The following is a 17,626-nucleotide window of genomic DNA, read 5'->3' on the forward strand; positions in this document are numbered from 1 at the left end:
ACACTTTATCAGGTGTGTGTGATCTTATTTGCTGATTTACCGATATAGCCAGAGCTGCTCCGTCCCTGCGGGGCAAAATCAATAACGAATTAGCCCGGAATAAAAACAATAGTATTAGTATGGACACACACTCGATATATATTCGGCTGTGACTTATCCATGTATTACTTTCAATGACAAAAGAGATTGTTTTACTTTTACATCATGTGCGGGGGGGGGGGGGGGTCAATACTGGATTGGATCCAGGATTTTATTTGTATTTTTTTTAGCAAAGAAACCCTGCGAGCAGAGAGCAGCGAGCTAAAGCACGATTGTTTTCCGCCAGAGCAGAGGTAGAAGTGATTACTGTAATAAGACGCTCCCGTCCGAGATAAAGAGGATTATCTCATTGGACCCGGGGGACGTTCAGCCGCAGCGCTAAACACGGAATGTAATAAAGACCTTGAATTGTGAGGTGGGGAAAAAACTTAATTAGAGGAAAGTAAATATCTAGAAAAAAAAAATTTCTGTAATTGTCATAATAATGGTAATATTGCATTTTTTTGCTAACTGAATCATAAATATTTTTGTTTCATTTACACTTGGATAAATCAATTTGCATAATTAATTTAATAAACTTGAAGTTTTAAAGCTAGTTAAATAATGATGATAATCACAACAATCATAATAGACTTTATTAAATGAATGACAATTGACACTTTGTTTTTTTGCTTAGACTTGCAAGCGCAAACTGCGAACTCGTTTTTTGTATTATTTTTTTGTTTTGTTTTATTATTCAAATTTTTGGGAGAGTACAATATTTACGGAAGAGAATTAGGGCAAAGAAAGGGTTGGCACTTTATTTTCAGAATTCTGACGTTAAAGTGAGAATTCTGACTTTAATCTCAGAATTCTGACTTTAATCTCAGAATTCTGACTTTAATCTTAGAATTCTGACTTTAAAGTAAGAATTCTGACTTTAAAGTAAGAATTCTGACTTTAATCTCAGAATTCTAACTTTAATGTCAGAATTCTGACTTTCTGACTTCCCCCCACAATTCATAGCTCTACGTCACAAAGTCAGAATTCTGAGAATAGTGAGAATTTTCACTTTAAAGTCAGAATACTGAGAATAAAGTCAGAATCCTGCCAACCCTTTTTTAGCTTCACTGGCCCTAATCCTCTTCCATAAATATTAGTGCTATTTCCCTTATTCAAAAAAACAAAATCCTCAAGTGTGTTTTCTTGTGCAGAGGTTATAACGGATTAATGGCCTTTCCATTCATTTCAATAGAGAAAAATGATTTGAGATGTGAGTGTTTTGAATTGTGAGCATGGTCATCTCAAGGCATCACTGTATCCTTTTCAGTACAAAGGATGAGGATATTTGCAAGCGTGATGATGCATGGAGGGTCTCAGACTTGGGTGGGGGAGGCTCACCTTGGTCACACTTGACAAATGTGCTGATGAGGCGGTCCCCGCAGCCCACCTGGGACCCTTGTCGCAGTGATGAAGATGCAGCGAATATGCAATTGGGTCCTAGAAGAAGAAGAAGAAGAAGGGGAAGAAGACAGCGGGTCAGACCCGCCCCGGATGGACCCGTCGATGTGTATTAATGTGGTTGTAATCTCCCGCTAAAGCTAATAAATCTGTCGGCAAGCCAAGAGGAAATTGGAGTGAACTTCTTGCAGGCTCGGCCCGCAGACGGGTCGGGAGTTAGGGGGGCGAGGGGCCTTTATGCGGCACGTCCCGAATGTCTATGAGCAAGGCCAAGAATTTGTAATTAAGATGGGTTGAAGGACACTTTTGCAAAGGAAGGGGGGGGGTGAACAGATGTGGAATCAACTCGTCGTTATTAACGAGTGCCTGGCAGCCCAACTGCCACTGGGAGAAGCAGTGCAATGGAAACGTGGGCCGTGGGCGCCTTATGGAGGGGCGAGCGCCATCCAGATGGAATGGATGCCTGCTGGTGTCAATTGGCGGGGGTCGGTGGAACATATTGTTGGCTGGGGTCCAATTAGCATATTAATACACTGGTAGCTTGGCTCGCGAGTTGAATGAGTTCCTTGACCGCAAGTCGCTCGCATCTCAGATCAACTTTCCCCATGGAAAGGAATGAAAATAGCACGCACGCACGCACGCACGCACGCATGCACGCACATACACATACTCACCCACACACAAAAAAAATAAAAAATAAATAAATAAAAAAAAAATAATAATAATAAATAAAGACCAATGATGATGACATTTCCGAATGAACAATACTGAGCTCTTTAAGAAGAAGAAAAAAAGAAAAAAGAAAAAAAGGAATGAAAATAGCATTCGTCTCTTCCAGCCACCCCCCCCCCCCCCCCAAAACAACCGTAAATTGTGCAGTGTTTTGAATGAGTAAGCTAGCTTTCTACAGTTCAAACATACATTGATAACATACTTCAAGTCAAATGTGAAGAATGGCAATCGGTCCAGGGTGTGGACTGAACAACGTCAAATGTCTGATCTGTCACCCATTTCAATGTTAAATGCGCTAGCCATGTACATCTGCTAGCTTAGCAAATAGCCCGGCTGCTCAGTCTTTTATTGTCTTCCTTCTGTGAGAATGAAGAATTCTTGTCACAAATGTAGCTTATGTGCCGCCGCGGAGATGATTAGTTACATTGTGGAGCAACTCCACAATGTGTTTTGGCGCACTAGTAGCCAGCCGAAGCTCTTTTGCTAGCTAGCTGCTGTGGCGTAATTAGCACAGAGCCTTCCCTCGACCTCTGTCTACCCGCAGTTTTGGGACCGTCTCCACAAATCGGAGACTCTTCCAAATGTTTTATTATCAGTTTTGCTATTCAATGTCGCAAAATGCTAATTTCGGCTCGCAAACTGTGATATTTCGAGCTTTGACGTGATCTCCATCTCAGTCTCAACCAAATAGCCCAAATGCTCCCATACTGTTGACGTAAATGAGCTTGGAGAGGCCACAATTTCAGAATTATTACTTGTATTGCCCATCGCCGTAAAAGTAGGCACATGGCGCGGATTTGGAGGAGAAATTTACCATGAATTCAAGCTTACATTTTTATAAAATGAATAATGATGCACTGAGCCGATTCATCTGTTTCTGGATTAGGACACAAATTCTCAGAGTTGGAAAGCGCAATCCTAACGTTTCAAGCGACGCCGGCTCGCGTCTTAAAGTATCACGATTTTCGGTTTCATTAACAGGTTTAGAGGAAATGCGGCCAGTAGTATGGATAGATTTGGACTATTGCGGTTGTGCAACTGCACTGCCTCACACTCGGAACAGTTTCTAACATTTTGCTTCCTTGTACCGGAGGAAGGAACCTTCTTGGACTCGATTTACCGCATCAGACGCAATTGGTGCTTTCCGTCGGCCTTGGCGGAGGTCTTCACTCATGTGAGCGAGTGATAAGAAATATGAATGTGATGATGTCTCTCCACTACGCCTCGCTGTCATCCATAAATTTGACAAGCTCCTCTCTCTTGCAACCTCAACTGGTTTTCTTCCCGTGCGCCATTTCCGCCGGTCGCTGCTCAACACGTTTAGGAATAAATCAGCGGCGGGCGCCGGGTGATCGATGGTGGCCCTTATTAAAGGAGACGCGGCCCTTTTTTGCCGGCGGTGGCTTGTCCGGGAACGCTTCTGCAATCATCGACGGCGGGCGACCGGACGGCGTTAAAGCAGGATGAATGGCTAAACCAGCTGGCTGCTTTTCTACGGGGGCGTCCATTAGCGTTGGCCTCGCAGTCACCAAGCACATTAGCGCTCGGTCATGAGCTGATTTATCAGGCTCTGGCCACGTGTGCCCCCCCCCCCTCCCACTCCTCACTTGGACCAGTGGTTGGAAGTAACGAATTAAAAACACTCATTGCTGTACGAAACTAGCAATATCTGTTCTTCTGCTCCTTACTTTGTCCAAAACAGACTGGTTGTTTTTTTTTTCCAAACTCCACAGATGATGACAAAAAGACGTTAAATCCTAAAGGAGTTTTTATATATATATATATATATATATATATATATATATATATATATATATATATATATATATATATATATATATATATATATATATACACGAAAGAGGATTAGGGCCAGTGAAGAGGGGAAAAAAGGTTGGCAGGATTCTGACTTTAATCTCAAAATTCTGACTTTAATCTCAAAATTCTGACTTTAATCTCAAAATTCTGACTTTAATCTCAAAATTCTGACTTTATTCTCAGAATTCTGACTTTTTGACTTAACCCCACAACTCCCAGCTCTACGTCACAAAATTAGAATTAAAGTCAGAATTCTGAGATTAAAGTGGTAAATTCAGAATTTTCACTTTAAAGTGAGAATCCTGAGATTAAAGTGATAAAGTCAGAATTCTGAGATTAAAGTCAGAATTCTCACTTAAAAGTCAGAATTTCTGAGAATTAAGTAAGAATTCTTACCCTAACCCTTTAAAATCCGAATTATGAGAATAAAGTGAGAAACCTGCCAACCCCTTTTTTTCTCTTCACTGGCCCTAATCTTCTTCCGTGTTTTTACACAAGTATCCGTACTGGTAAAATCCTGAGCAAATCCAACCAGCATTTTTCATCTTGCAGCATGAAGGTTTTATTTCAGTGCTTGTGAGTGCGATGACCTTTCCCTTCACTCTCTACGACTCAAAAACAAAACAACAATGAGAGAGCACTTGTATTCTTTTTTTATTATTTGAAGCTGAAGCCTATCTGATCGAGGGGTGTGATACACCGTGGGCCCGATTTACTGAAGGTTTGTCAGGCACAAAATTCCTCCGGAAGCTGATCTAACTGGCCGCGCTCAGGATTGCATCTGCCAAACAAGCGAAGTTGCCAAGTATATGCAAATATCTGGAATTAGCACAGCAAAAGGGATTTATCATACCTGATTTGAATTGCGCTGGCTGATTATGCAAGTCTAAGTAGCATGTCTGAAATTCAGGTGCAATTAGTCCGCACATTGGTGCCAGTGTAGTGCACACAAAATCCGAGGTGGCCTAAAGAAGAGTTACAAGAGGAACAATGTCAAAACATGTTGACGTTTTATTTTGTTATTTTGTTATTTTTTTTAAATGCCAGAAATAAAAATAAACAGAAATGCAATTTTGGAGCTTCTTAATGATTGGCCTTGGAGCCAATCACAAGAAGGAGTCATGCCGTATAGCCAATGAAAAAAGTTCCTTTTGACTCTGCAATCCCAAGTTCTAAATGCAAATTATGCAGGATAGGCACACACGGGACCAGCTGAATCGATTATTTTATGTAGCTCAGTAATATATTGCCTTTTCCACTAACACTTCCAATTCCATCACTTCAAATGAAATTTTCTGCCTGTGGTTTTAAATATGTCATGGTGAAAATGATCAGAGTATTTTGGTAATCGCGGGAAATGCACTATAACATGTCAGTTGTACAGTGCATCAAAAAACATGAAAGATTTTGATACACAATGGGAGTCAATAGTCCAAAATTTGGATATTTTTACGTATGTGTACTATAAAAATTTGTTTTCCACATATAATAATGACAATAATTATTTTTGAAATTTTGGATGGTGCCATTTTGAACTTCAACATGTTTTGGACAATTTGGCAATTTCAGCTCACTTAGTGATTTTTTTCATATGCTTCATATTTGATATTAATAATAATAAAAAGCAAAACATTGGACAGAGGGTATTCAGGGTGTTTTTTGGTGTGTGTTTTTTTTTTTTTGCCTCTGGTCACCAAGCCCATGCAGGCTTCGTGATGAGCTGAATCATCAGGCTCTGTCCACGTGTCCCTCCCCTCCTACGTCCCACCAGCAGGGTCCTAAATGGCTTCCGTTTGTTCACGCTGCTCCTAAAAGGTTCATATTCAATGAGCAAACGCGGCCGGCCTGTAATGATCCACTTTGATGACAGCTCATTTAGCTCCACTGATCATCCCTGTAATGAGCACAGTCACGGTGATTGGTCATCGCGTTCCCATCCGGCACCATTACCTCTGGAGAGGACATGGCTCATTTGGGAAGAGGCGTTCCGGGGCAGATTCACATTTGTGTGTATGTTATTTTGTGGATGCTTGAATCATATTTTTCATTTAGCCACTTCAACTATTTTTTTTTGTAGCCAAGCCTGAGCTCTCTTGACAGCAACTGGAATTCGTATTGGATTCCAGGAAGCTGGTTCACCTTTTTTTTTGCAAAATCAAACCACAAAATAGGCCGAAGAAAAAGCAAAACCTCACATAAATTTTTAGGGCTGGGTTTTAAAAAATGTAATAATTGATATTGAATCAATTTTCCTTTTTGAGCCTGATATCGATTCATAAAACCACAAATTGATTATTTTGATATCTTTTTTCCAATAAATTCATACGAACATTAAAAAAAAAAGTATCTTACTGTTTTCTTGAAGTTTACTATTCACACGAATTTAAAAGTATTTTTGTTATATTTATAAAAGACCTGACATTAATAAACTAAATGATTTAACTAGTTACTGCCTACACAAAAAAAATTTTAGAATATGTTTGCGAGTTTTAATTAATATTTTAGAATTAATTGATGATAAATTAGTGAAAATACAATTCAAATAACAACAATCTAAATCCTTACCATTATTTGTTTTAAATACTTTTACTTTCAATACTTGACCACATTTAATATTTAAAAAACATTTTTGAAAGTACCTCGAAGTATAGCCATTAACAGCTAAAACGCCTGACAACAAAAGTGAGTATACCCCTATGGGAAAATGTCCAAAATATCTGTAGGAATTTGAGGGGTGTACTCACTTTTGCTAGATTCTGCAACTTTAAGACTTGGACTAACTTCTTCCAAAGCTATTTTCTGTTAAGGTACTTTATAGAAGACTGAGCTTAACAAACCTTAAAGTTGCTATTCCATCATGTCGCTACCCATATTCAGAATGCGGCTCGCGACAGAAAGGTTCAAGGATCGATTCCCCCATTTGGCTTTGGGACATTTGTCACTTGAGCGTTTTCATGTATTCCCTCCTGGGATGCAGAGTTTTAAATTGTGTAAAACGCATGCAAATGTCAATCTGTGGCAGTAAAAGTCAGTTTTGATTCATATTAATTTTGGATTTCACACACCATCATTAAAACATATTCCATTAAACGCAAAAGGCAGTGGCTCTTTTCCATATATTGCATTTAGCAAGGCCCTTAATCCGCTCGGCTCACATTAATTCATTGAGTTCCGTCCTAATGAATTGCCATCTGATTGGATGGAGTTGCTGGAAGACAACTCAGGGGAAAGCACACCAGACGCCGTCCCAAAGACGGGGTAAGGGGGGGGGGGGGGACTCCTGTCATGGATGCCTGGATTCAAATGTCTCGGTAAAGAGCGCAGCTGAGCCGCGCGCTCGCCTTCCAATCCTCACGACGGACTGCTCCTTTATGAACACTGGCAGGGAATTACAGTAAACGGGGAGGAAATTGCTCCAGATGAGAAAAGTTTGTTTCTTTAGTGGGTGTTCCAAAAGTGAAACTGCACAACGTATCAATCATTCTTTCCATTTTAAATAGGGCCCGACCGATACGCATTTTTTGAAGCCAAAACCGATTTTTGGCGGAAAAAAATACTGATTACCGATTAATCTGACAATTATTTAACAGATATTTCATGCATAAAATTGTGTTCGCACAGCATTTGTGTGTGAATAATTCGTTGTTCGAAGGAAAAACACTCCCTAAGTCGATGCTAACTTCCTGTTAGCATTTGAATGGGATCTTCCCATTACTTTTAGCATTAGCGCTAGGCTAGCGATGTTTTAAGAGCAAAGCATGTTTTATATTAAAATATATAGTGGATGTGATTCTTATTGTCGTGTGTTTGGTTTTACAGTTAACTCCAACTGGGGTGTCATTAAACAGCTTAAAGGACGCTTAGGGACAACAGAATATCCAGAATAACATACGCTACGCACTTGCTAGTTGCTAATGCTACGCAAGCAAAATGGTGCGTTCATGGTACCCTTCACAGCGTCGGAAACTTAGGGGGGGGGGGTTGTATTAGCCGATTCTAATCAGCGGCCTGGCCCAAATTTGAATTGCCGGGGACAAATATGAAAAACAATTAGATTTTTTATAAATCACCATTTTATTATTCGTTTGAGTTATTGTGATCTGGTAATGAGCCTTAGTAAAGATATGTTCGCTGCCACAATCCATTAAATGGTCCATCAGTCGTATTATTTCAAGGACCAATGTCTACTGGAGTGACTTTCTGCCGCCACGCCCCCTAACAGAGATCTATCGCATTACGTTTGACATGGAAGATATACATTGTTTTCAACTCCACTTGGGGCAACGACGCAATTATTTTCATTCTTCTTTCCGCCATTGTGCCAGGAACTAGCTTTTGTCCCCGACATCACACGTACTTCCAGATGGCAATAACTCAGATGGCGCAATTATGAAACAAAACTTTCCATGTCATTTGATCAAGACAGAGCGATTGACAAACCATTGCAAATGGCTTGAGAGATGATTTTAGCCTTCTTCTCTACCGCCGCAGTTTGAATCGCGTCAGTCGAAAAGAAGATGCGACAAGAGATAAATTGATTGGAAGGAAGACAAATTGCCGGCCGTCATTTACATTTCAACAGGAAACTTCAGACATAGATGATTAGTGAACGACTGGCTAATGAGTCGACTTCTCTGTTGCTGACGTTAGCAAACAGGCTAGCTAATATTTTGCTTCCCAGTCTGTCTTTTGTGTGACAGTGGCTTCTCCTTGCAATTTTTTTTTTTTTTTTTTTTTTTTTACAACATCCACTTCGATATATCCTCACCCACATGTTCAGCTAGATTTATTATTAGGGGCCCAAGCAGCGACCATTGCAAGGTCCCGATATTTTCTGTGGGAATTCTTCCTTATTTTAGATTTTACAGATTTCATCCCATTGACTTCAAACTTGGGCTGTACCATCTGAACACCTGGGACAACGTCTAACAAATTAAATCTTGATTTTACGGGTCATCAAATTTTGCCTTTCAATTTTTTTTCATTTATTTGAGTAACATCAAGTTAAAAAAAAAAATTACAACAAAAGTTATACAAAGGTGGTACTCAAAATGAGAGAACTTATAATGATCCTACCCCTTATTTTCCACTATTATACATATTTTAATTTTATTTTTTATTTTATATATAACAGCCCACGACAAACAAAAAAATTTTTCGTAGCCGTATGCTAAACCTAACCGGACGTGTGTTATTTTCAATTTTCTGCCAATTTTTTTTTTTGCTATTTTTGGCCTTTTATAAAGGTCGTATTTTAAGTAGGAGTGTCAGGCGATTACATTTTTTCATCTCAATTAATTGCATGACTTTAATTGTTAACTCACGATTAATCACAAATGTTATATCTGTTCTAAATATACAATAAAATATATTTTTATAAGTTTCATACTCTTGTTAACATAAAAGTGGGAACATGTTAAATTAATAGAAATATGGCTGCATATTTTAGTCATTGATACAGTCATTTCATAATAATTCATAAAATTAAGTTACAATTAAAGAAGATGCACTGTACTGTAAAAAACGAGTGTGATGTTGATTTGTGTTGAGGTCATTTTTCTGCCACTAGATGGCATAATTGCATTTGTAAGATGTTGGTGCATTTTTTTCATATTAAGAGCTATCTAATCTTAAGCATGAAGTAACTTGTGAAAATCTGCACATTTTTTAAATTGTAAAATACAACTTGACCCCAGCCTCCACAAATATATGCGTTATTATTATTATTCAAGTAAAATGATAGGCGAAAACACGTGCAACTTTGTGTCACCTCAGGCTTGGTAAAAACTTTAGGATTATTGTGTGATTTCTTAAAAATTCCTTCTAGAAATAGAATTTCAAGCATTTGGCCTCCCTAAAAAGTTTCTCTTTCCGTTGCAGCCCGTATCGGAGGAATTCCAAAACGGCGAGGGCTTCGGCTACATCGTGGCCTTCCGCGCCAACGGCACCCGCGGGTGGAAGGAGAAGATGGTGACGTCGGCCGACTCCACCACGTATAAGTACCGCGACGAGACCTTCCCGCCGCTGACGCCCTTCGAGGTCAAAGTGGGCGTGTACAACAACAAGGGCGACGGGCCCTTCAGCCCGGTCGTCGTCATCCACTCGGCCGAGGGCGGTGAGGTCAAATTTGGCTTGTTGGGACACGGGGGGGGGGGGGGGAGTGTGTTGTTGACACGTGTGTGTGCACATGCAGAACCCAGAGAGGCGCCGTCCGACGTGAAAGCTTACGCAATTTCCGCTTCGCAAATACGAGTCACGTGGAGGCCGCCCAACCCTGGTCCCGGAAAACCCAAAGGATACGAGGTGAGCTCGCAATCATGCACCCAGCAGACACTTCATAAGGTACACCGCATGCACTTAAAATGAGATCCATTATGAGGTGACTCAGGTACGTCATGTGACCAGGAGTTTCTCGCATTAGACTTTGGGGATGTAACGATATCCAAACATCGCGATGCGATATCACGATATCAAGCTCATGATACGATATTGTGGGGAGGATGGGGATGTTAATAAAGGTCACAATATTGTGCTAGTGCATATAAATAAACCTTCAATCTCTAATATTGATGCACTTACTTGCTAATGCACTCATTGAGTTCCTCTACATATTGACTCGGTTCACAGGCATGTTACATTTCCCTTCATCTGACCATTAGCGTGGATTTTAAACATAGCCAAAACATGCCGTATGAAAATTAAACGGCACAAAAAATAAAATAAAATAACCACCACAGAGGGTGCTAGAACTGAACAAATAGAAATCAACTTGGCATTTTTAACAAATGTGCTGCTTTTAATATCATGACATGACGACGAGGATATTGTGGCAATTTTAATATCTCGATATCACGATATTGCCGTTATCGTTGCATCCTTATTGGGCTTGAGGCTAAAGTTGCCACTTTTAGGACTCCATATGAAAATGATTGCATGTCTTTGCAATATGCATATTGCACGGCCCAATATCCCGATATCGATATTTTTTCTGATATATTGCCCAGCCCGACCTGTTTATATTTGAAAATCAGCCTTATCAAAATGGGTGCCATTTGTTGTTGTTGTTTTTTTTATAAAAATGAACACTTAACATGAAAGCAGTCGTTTTACCCTACACGTTCAACTATTAATGTTGTAATGGCAAAACTCAACAATTATAATGTACATAACAATTACATTTACGGAACTGAAGCTAGATCACACTCTGTCGACAGTACCTTAATTTTTTATTATTATTATTTTAGCTAACTTTACTCAAAATTGAGACTGCACTCTAAAATTTGGTCAAAAAGAACCCAACAATGGGTCCAAAAAGGACCAATCCTCTACTTTGTGTCAAGAAATGGGTCTTTTAGTGTGTTTGTAGTGTTTGTATTTTGCATAAAACAACCTAGAAAGTTGGGTCGGTCCATTTTTGATCCATAATTGGGGTTACTTTCTTATCCAACTGTTTTTAGAGTGTGTATTTCCACAGATACTGACTTCACCTTCAGTTAGAAGTAAAAATGTAATAATGTCTTGTAATATAGTAAAAGCAACTGTAATCTGATTACTTGACTGAAAAACATTTTCGTACGTTACTTTGTTTTGTGTTTTTTATTTATTAATTTTTCTTGAGAGCTCAGTATTGTTCATTCTGTCATTTTAACGATTCGACATGTCATCATCATTGCTCTCTTTTTCTTTTCTTTTTGTAATTTTTTTATTTTGTATGAGCGTGTGTGTTTATGTGTGAGTGTGTACTCTTTAGTTCACCTAAAACCTATTAAAAATCCCATACCGTTTACCTAAACCGAATACTTCAGCATCCAGCTAGAGTCGTGAGGTTGTCAGGAGACCCGAGGAAGGATCAAAGAAAGGAAAGTGAAATCCAGCACCGACCACCGGGTTACCAACCAGAGTCTTTCACCAACCCCAGAAACATCTCAATTACTTTGTAATGTGTTACCGACAACACCGGTCGCGACTGATCAAGTGTTGTATGACTTGACTTTTCAACCCAAGTGATAGCTTGACTTGACTTTTTGCCAGAGTAACTTGGCACTTGAACCATGAAGGTTGAGGAGCTTCCTTACTGAACGCAAACCGTGCTCCGGTGTGACCAGGTGAGCTACTGGAAAGCATCGGAGAGGGAAGACGCCGGCTGGAAGCAGAGAACCGCGAAGAACGAGACCTCCATGGTCCTGGGGGGCTTGGAAGGAAACAGCCAGTATGTCGTCATCATCAAAGGCTTCAACAGCATCGGGCAGGGACCCGCCAGTGCTTCCGTCATGGCCAAGACCAGGAAAGCCCGTACGTTCAATCATTTGCTATAAATCCCCCTTTTTTTTTTTTTTTTGAGGCTAAGGTTTTTGTTTTTTGTTTTCCCTCCGTGCTTCTTCAGCTCCGGTGCAGCCTCCAGGCAACCTGTTGTGGATTCAAGAGGGCAACAACGTGTCTTTAAGCTGGGATCCAGTCAAGGCCAACGAAAATGAGTCCGACGTCATCGGCTACATGGTAATCATAACGTTCCCACCTCGTTTTATGTGTAAAATCCTCCACGCGGGCAGCAAGCTTTGAACACGATCCCCGTTACTGTACGAATATAAAACTGCGCACGGTGACGAGGGTTTTAAAAATAGCGACAGGAGTTTCATTGATGCTTCGACAACGCGGCGAGTGAGGCTGCGGAGGAGGAAGCCGAGTAAAAGGGGGACGAGAGCTGGCTGGCTTTCAAAAGCTTCCCGGAGAGCGAGAACCTCCTTCTGGCTCGTGACCTCCGGGTTGTTGCAAGGGAGGACAGGAAAACAAGATCGGTGGGAAAGGGGGGGGGGGGGGATGTTGGGGGGGTTGGGTCTAAAAGTATCAAATCAACCGTGTAAAAGAACGGCATTGAAACAAATCAAAGCTAGATTCCCTTCAATGAGCCTGTTTTGTCGTCGTCACGCAGGTTTTACTTAAACAGGAGGGCCGAGGCCACAACCAGGTGACTCGCACCATCAACCCGTCCACCACGCTGTCCCTTCCGGAGGGCGGCACTTACGTCATCGAGGTGCGGGCCCTGAGCGAGGGCGGCGAAGGGGCGGTCAGCTCGCAAATACGACTCGTCACATCCTCTGGTAAGCTAACAGCGTTCGGTGTTCATTGCTACCGTTATTTTCAGAGGCGGCAAAAGTAACAATAGGTTCTATTTTATTCTGTTTAATATCGTGTTCGTGGAATATGAGTTAAGCAGCAAAATCCAGCCACTTTTAATCCATTTCTGGGGGCGGCCATTTTGCCACCCACTGTCGACTGAAGATGAGATCAATGTTGCTCAGGTCTCAGGCAACAGCCAATCACAGCGCAGCTTCAGGAAACAGGTGAGCTGTGATTGGTTGTTGCCTGAGCCCTGAGCAACTGTGATGTCATCTTCAGTCGACCGCACGTGGCAAGATGGATAAAAAAGATTTTGCTCCAAAACTCATATTCCACTATGTAATATTAATCACAATGTCATGTTTACACTAATGAGGTCACATGTAACGTATTATTGTCAAGAAATGTTTAAGGTTGACTTTCATTTTAAGTAAATGTAAACCTATTTTAATCATTTATATAGTGCCTATACTATGAAGATTGAAATTTTCATCACATTGCTGCTTTTTTTAAGCCGCTAGCTAGCTAGCTAGCATTACCGTGACTTTTTGCTATCAGAACATGTTTCCATATTTTTGCTGATGTTGTGAACTGAGTTGAAATATCTAAAAGCAAAATAGCAAATGATTACAACTGAAAAAGTGTTTTCATATTCAATATATTTTGATCACCAGAAGATTGTGTTGTTGTTTTTTTTAGCTAAGCACGAGACAAAACATTCACCACAAATCATTCATGTAGTGTAGTAGCAACGTGATAAGTGGCTGCCATTTTGTGGAATTTTCTTTAAAAAAAAAAAAAAAACATAATATGTACAGACCCTGTTAAATCCAGAGGTGGCAAATCCGGATCCAGAAAGTAAAAACCCTGCTACAGTTTGGCTTCAGCCCCTTGCGCTAGCTAGCTAGCTCCCTAGCAGGTAACTGAGTACCCGGGGAGCTAGCTAGGGAGCTTGCTAGCTAGCAACTGTGGCTAAAGCCAAACTGTGGCAGGGTTTTTACTTTCTGGACCTGGATTTGCCACCTCTAGGTCCAGAAAGTAAAAACCCTGCCACAGAAGACAAAAATATCAAGAAATCTTCTTGCTATTTAGCTATTAGCAGAACTTTGTGATGCAGATAAAGTAAAATACTCTAGTAAAGTACAGTCACTGAAAAATCGACTTAAGTACACTACATTAAGCAGTGTAAGGAAATTGACTTGACTTCCCCCCCCCAACTGTTTATTTTAGCATAGCTCGATGCTATCTGTTGTAATTAAGCAGTCAAAGCTCTTGCGCGAGCAAAGTTTTCTTTGGCTTAATACTCTTTTAATTACTTTGCCCACACACACAAAGCTTCGCGGACGCGCTCGGCCAATTAACCTGCTAGCGGCGCGCCGGCGAGACGAGACCGGCCAACAGATGTTTTATCCTCATGGCCGGTTCACTGGCTGCATTGTTTGCGCCCGTAATTAGTTGGACAATGACACAGTTGTCTCTCACCACACAGTACGCTGGGGAATGGAGTGCAGCCGTTCAGCTTTGCTCAAATTTGACATGGTTTAAAATTGGACTGGTTTAAAAAATGTATTTTTATTTATTTATTGGTGCGTTCATTTTGAGTTAATTTCAAGTTTCTTTAACGCCACAATTATTTTTTTTTTTACGCACGATTAATGGCCGCCCCTTACTTGGAAAGCCTGTACTGGGGAAATTCCAGTCGCAACGCAGCAGACACGTCCACGTCAAAATTTTGCAGTAATAAATGTAATAATAATGCATATATTTGTGGAGACTGGAGTCAAGTTGTATTTTGCAAATTTTAAAATGTGCAGAATTTCACAAGTTACTTCATGTTAATATTAAAAGAAAAATGCACTGAGCTGTCACCAACGTCTTACAAATGCAATTCTGCCATCTAATGGCAAAAAAATGACCTTGACACAAATCAATATCACACTCATTTTTATTTTATTTTTACAGTACAGTACATCTTTTTAATTTGAACTCAATTTTAACTCAATTTTAACTCAATTTTAACTTAATTTTAACTTAATTTTAACTTAATTTTACCAAATTTAAATTTTAGGAATCATGAAATTACAGCCATATTTCTATTAGTTAAAAAAAAAATCCACTTTTAGGTTAACAAGAGTATGACTTTTAACAGATGTAAAATTTGCGATTGTGAGTTAACTTTTGAAGTAATGCGATTTATTACGATTAAAAATTGTAATCGCCTGACACCCAAATATATATATTAGTGCTGTCAAAGTTAAAGCATTAACTGATTAATTAATCACAAAAAAATATCGCATTAAAGGTAGCACAGGTTGTTTGAGCAATAAACATAATTAAATGCATTAAAGTTAAGCATTTAATAAATGTTTGCGTATGACATTTAGAATATTTGTTCATGTCAAGTTATTGGGGTCATTTTTTCCCCATTTTAAATTATGCAAGTAATTCATTGATTAGAAAAAGAGGAGGATGACAGAACGTAGTGGATCAAAAAATGTTGAAGACGTCCTCATAACATTTAAATGTCAAAAGAATTATGCTCTTCAAATTTGGCGGGAAACAAATATTGATTAAAAAAAAGAAGGCTTTTTTATTAAGTGATTATTCGTGATTAAGAAAAATTCTAAGATGTGTTATATATATATATATATATATATATATATATATATATTCCTGTACTTTTTTCATTTGTATTATGTCTTTTCAAGCCATTTTTGACAAATACATTTTTGTAATGAAATAAAGAAAACAAAGTAAAATCCAGCCCGGTCCATATTCCCCTCAAATAGTGGGGGTCAATTTGTTGAAGATAAACAGGCGGCTGTCGACTGTGCAAAGATGTGATGTTGCGCTTCTCTCCACTAATCCTCCCCCGCTTCGTCCTATCAGGTGTGCGTGCAAAGAGCGGCGGATGCAAACAGAACCTGTCGTGGCCTGCGATGCTCTTGGTTCTGCTGGTGCCTTCAGCGTCCTGGTGAGGCCGCTTCACACTCATCTTTTTCCATCGGAGGGGAAAGGACTCGCCCTTTTCCTTTTTTTTTTAATTCCCTTTGACGCCGCCACTTTCGCGGGGTTGGCGTTCCCGCGGAGGAGGAAAAGGTCCGGGCGGGGGGGGGGTCTGAGTCATCTCGTCACCCGTTTAGTTTTGTGTCCAACATCGCGCTAGTGTTGTGCTGTCGTGTGCCGTGCGAGGAGAGATGTTTTTTTTTTGTTTTTTTTTTTTGTGCTCGTCTCATTGACTCCCGGGGTTTGCGGAGCATGAATACTTCTCGCGAAGCAACGAGCAGGATCATCTGGGACATGTGCATCAACCGCCCCGCCCCGCCCCACCCTCGCACCACCTCCACCTTCCTCGGGCTGCCCGACAAGCCAGGCGGCAGAAAACTCACTCGAGGAAAGAAGTGCTTTTTTTTTTTATGGACCAAACAAACCACGACGACTCGGACTACTTGCCAAGACTTGCTTTTTGTACATTGTGTTACCTTTTAGAGGAGAACACGGTGGTGTGTATCAGCTTTGTTTCTGTTGGTAGCAGCGCTTTGGTGCTCCGTGGCCCACGTTGATGGAAGTGCAGTAGGCAGCAGTAGGGACTCCTGGTGACCAATAAATGTGATGTATATTTTCAAAACGGTTTCGTCTTCTTTTTGTAGTTGATTCAAATGTGAGCCAGAAATAAAATGACGACGTTACGTAACTCATTCAAACCCAAAAACATATAAATATTTTTTTTACTTTGTCCTTCACTCCCAAAGACGTATATATATGTTTTTTTTTGTTTTACAGAATGCTTTGATGTAGCTTCTGACCTGAAGAGGTGGCTTAAAGCAATGGTAGTTATTACAAAAAAACGGCCAACAGGTGGCAGCAGAGTATAAGAGATCAGCCAGAGCCATTTAGCAAAAAGCGCTTTTCCCCAGTGTTTTCAACAGGCTTGATGAAACTTAGCTATATTCTAATGCTAATTTCTGCAAAACGGAAACAGATACAAAAAAAAAAATTTCTTTGCTGACTGATCTTTCTTTTGGTAGGTTCCATGTTTTTATAGCATTAGAACACAATATTCTGTGGGCCTTGCAAAATCTGTCAAAATCCAGTGAAACAGCTGGGAGCGAAGGGGGGTTGCTTCAGTGAAAATGGCTGGGAGTGAATGAGTTAAAAGTAAGACATTGAATCCATTAATCCAAAATCAAGGCTGTAATTGCCACTGAATGTCTTAAATCAGTCTTTAGGTAGGATTTTATAAATGTAATTAGTCCCAAAGTTCAAAATAAATTAACGTACTTAAAAAGATAATTTGCTGATTGACTCAATTGGTAATCTGAATCAGAATATCTTGTCAAAAATTGTATATATACAAAAAATGTATATAAATTAAAAAAAACTATATATATATATATATATATATATATATATATATATATATATATACATACATACATAAATAGAAATAAATATATATATATATATATATATATATATA

General features: G+C 39.8%; 1 protein-coding gene across 3 annotated transcripts in view; it reads left to right on the top strand.

The window, feature by feature from the left end:
- Nucleotides 1-16,798, top strand: part of cntn5 (contactin 5) — a 166,676-nt gene extending 149,878 nt beyond the window's left edge. For all 3 annotated transcript variants that reach the window (XM_086080520.1, XM_086080517.1, XM_086080518.1), the window contains 6 exons: nucleotides 9,910-10,144; nucleotides 10,223-10,332; nucleotides 12,135-12,321; nucleotides 12,413-12,525; nucleotides 12,959-13,127; nucleotides 16,036-16,798. In XM_086080520.1, the coding sequence (XP_085936646.1) occupies nucleotides 9,910-10,144; nucleotides 10,223-10,332; nucleotides 12,135-12,321; nucleotides 12,413-12,525; nucleotides 12,959-13,127; nucleotides 16,036-16,124 (903 nt within the window). In that variant the 3' untranslated portion in view covers nucleotides 16,125-16,798. The remainder of the gene's footprint in view (nucleotides 1-9,909; nucleotides 10,145-10,222; nucleotides 10,333-12,134; nucleotides 12,322-12,412; nucleotides 12,526-12,958; nucleotides 13,128-16,035) is intronic.
- The last annotated feature ends 828 nt before the right edge of the window (nucleotides 16,799-17,626 follow it).

Source organism: Leptonotus elevatus, chromosome 7 (assembly GCF_054856555.1).
Source record: "Leptonotus elevatus isolate MCC_2025b chromosome 7, RoL_Lele_1.0, whole genome shotgun sequence".
Lineage (NCBI taxonomy): Eukaryota > Metazoa > Chordata > Actinopteri > Syngnathiformes > Syngnathidae > Leptonotus > Leptonotus elevatus.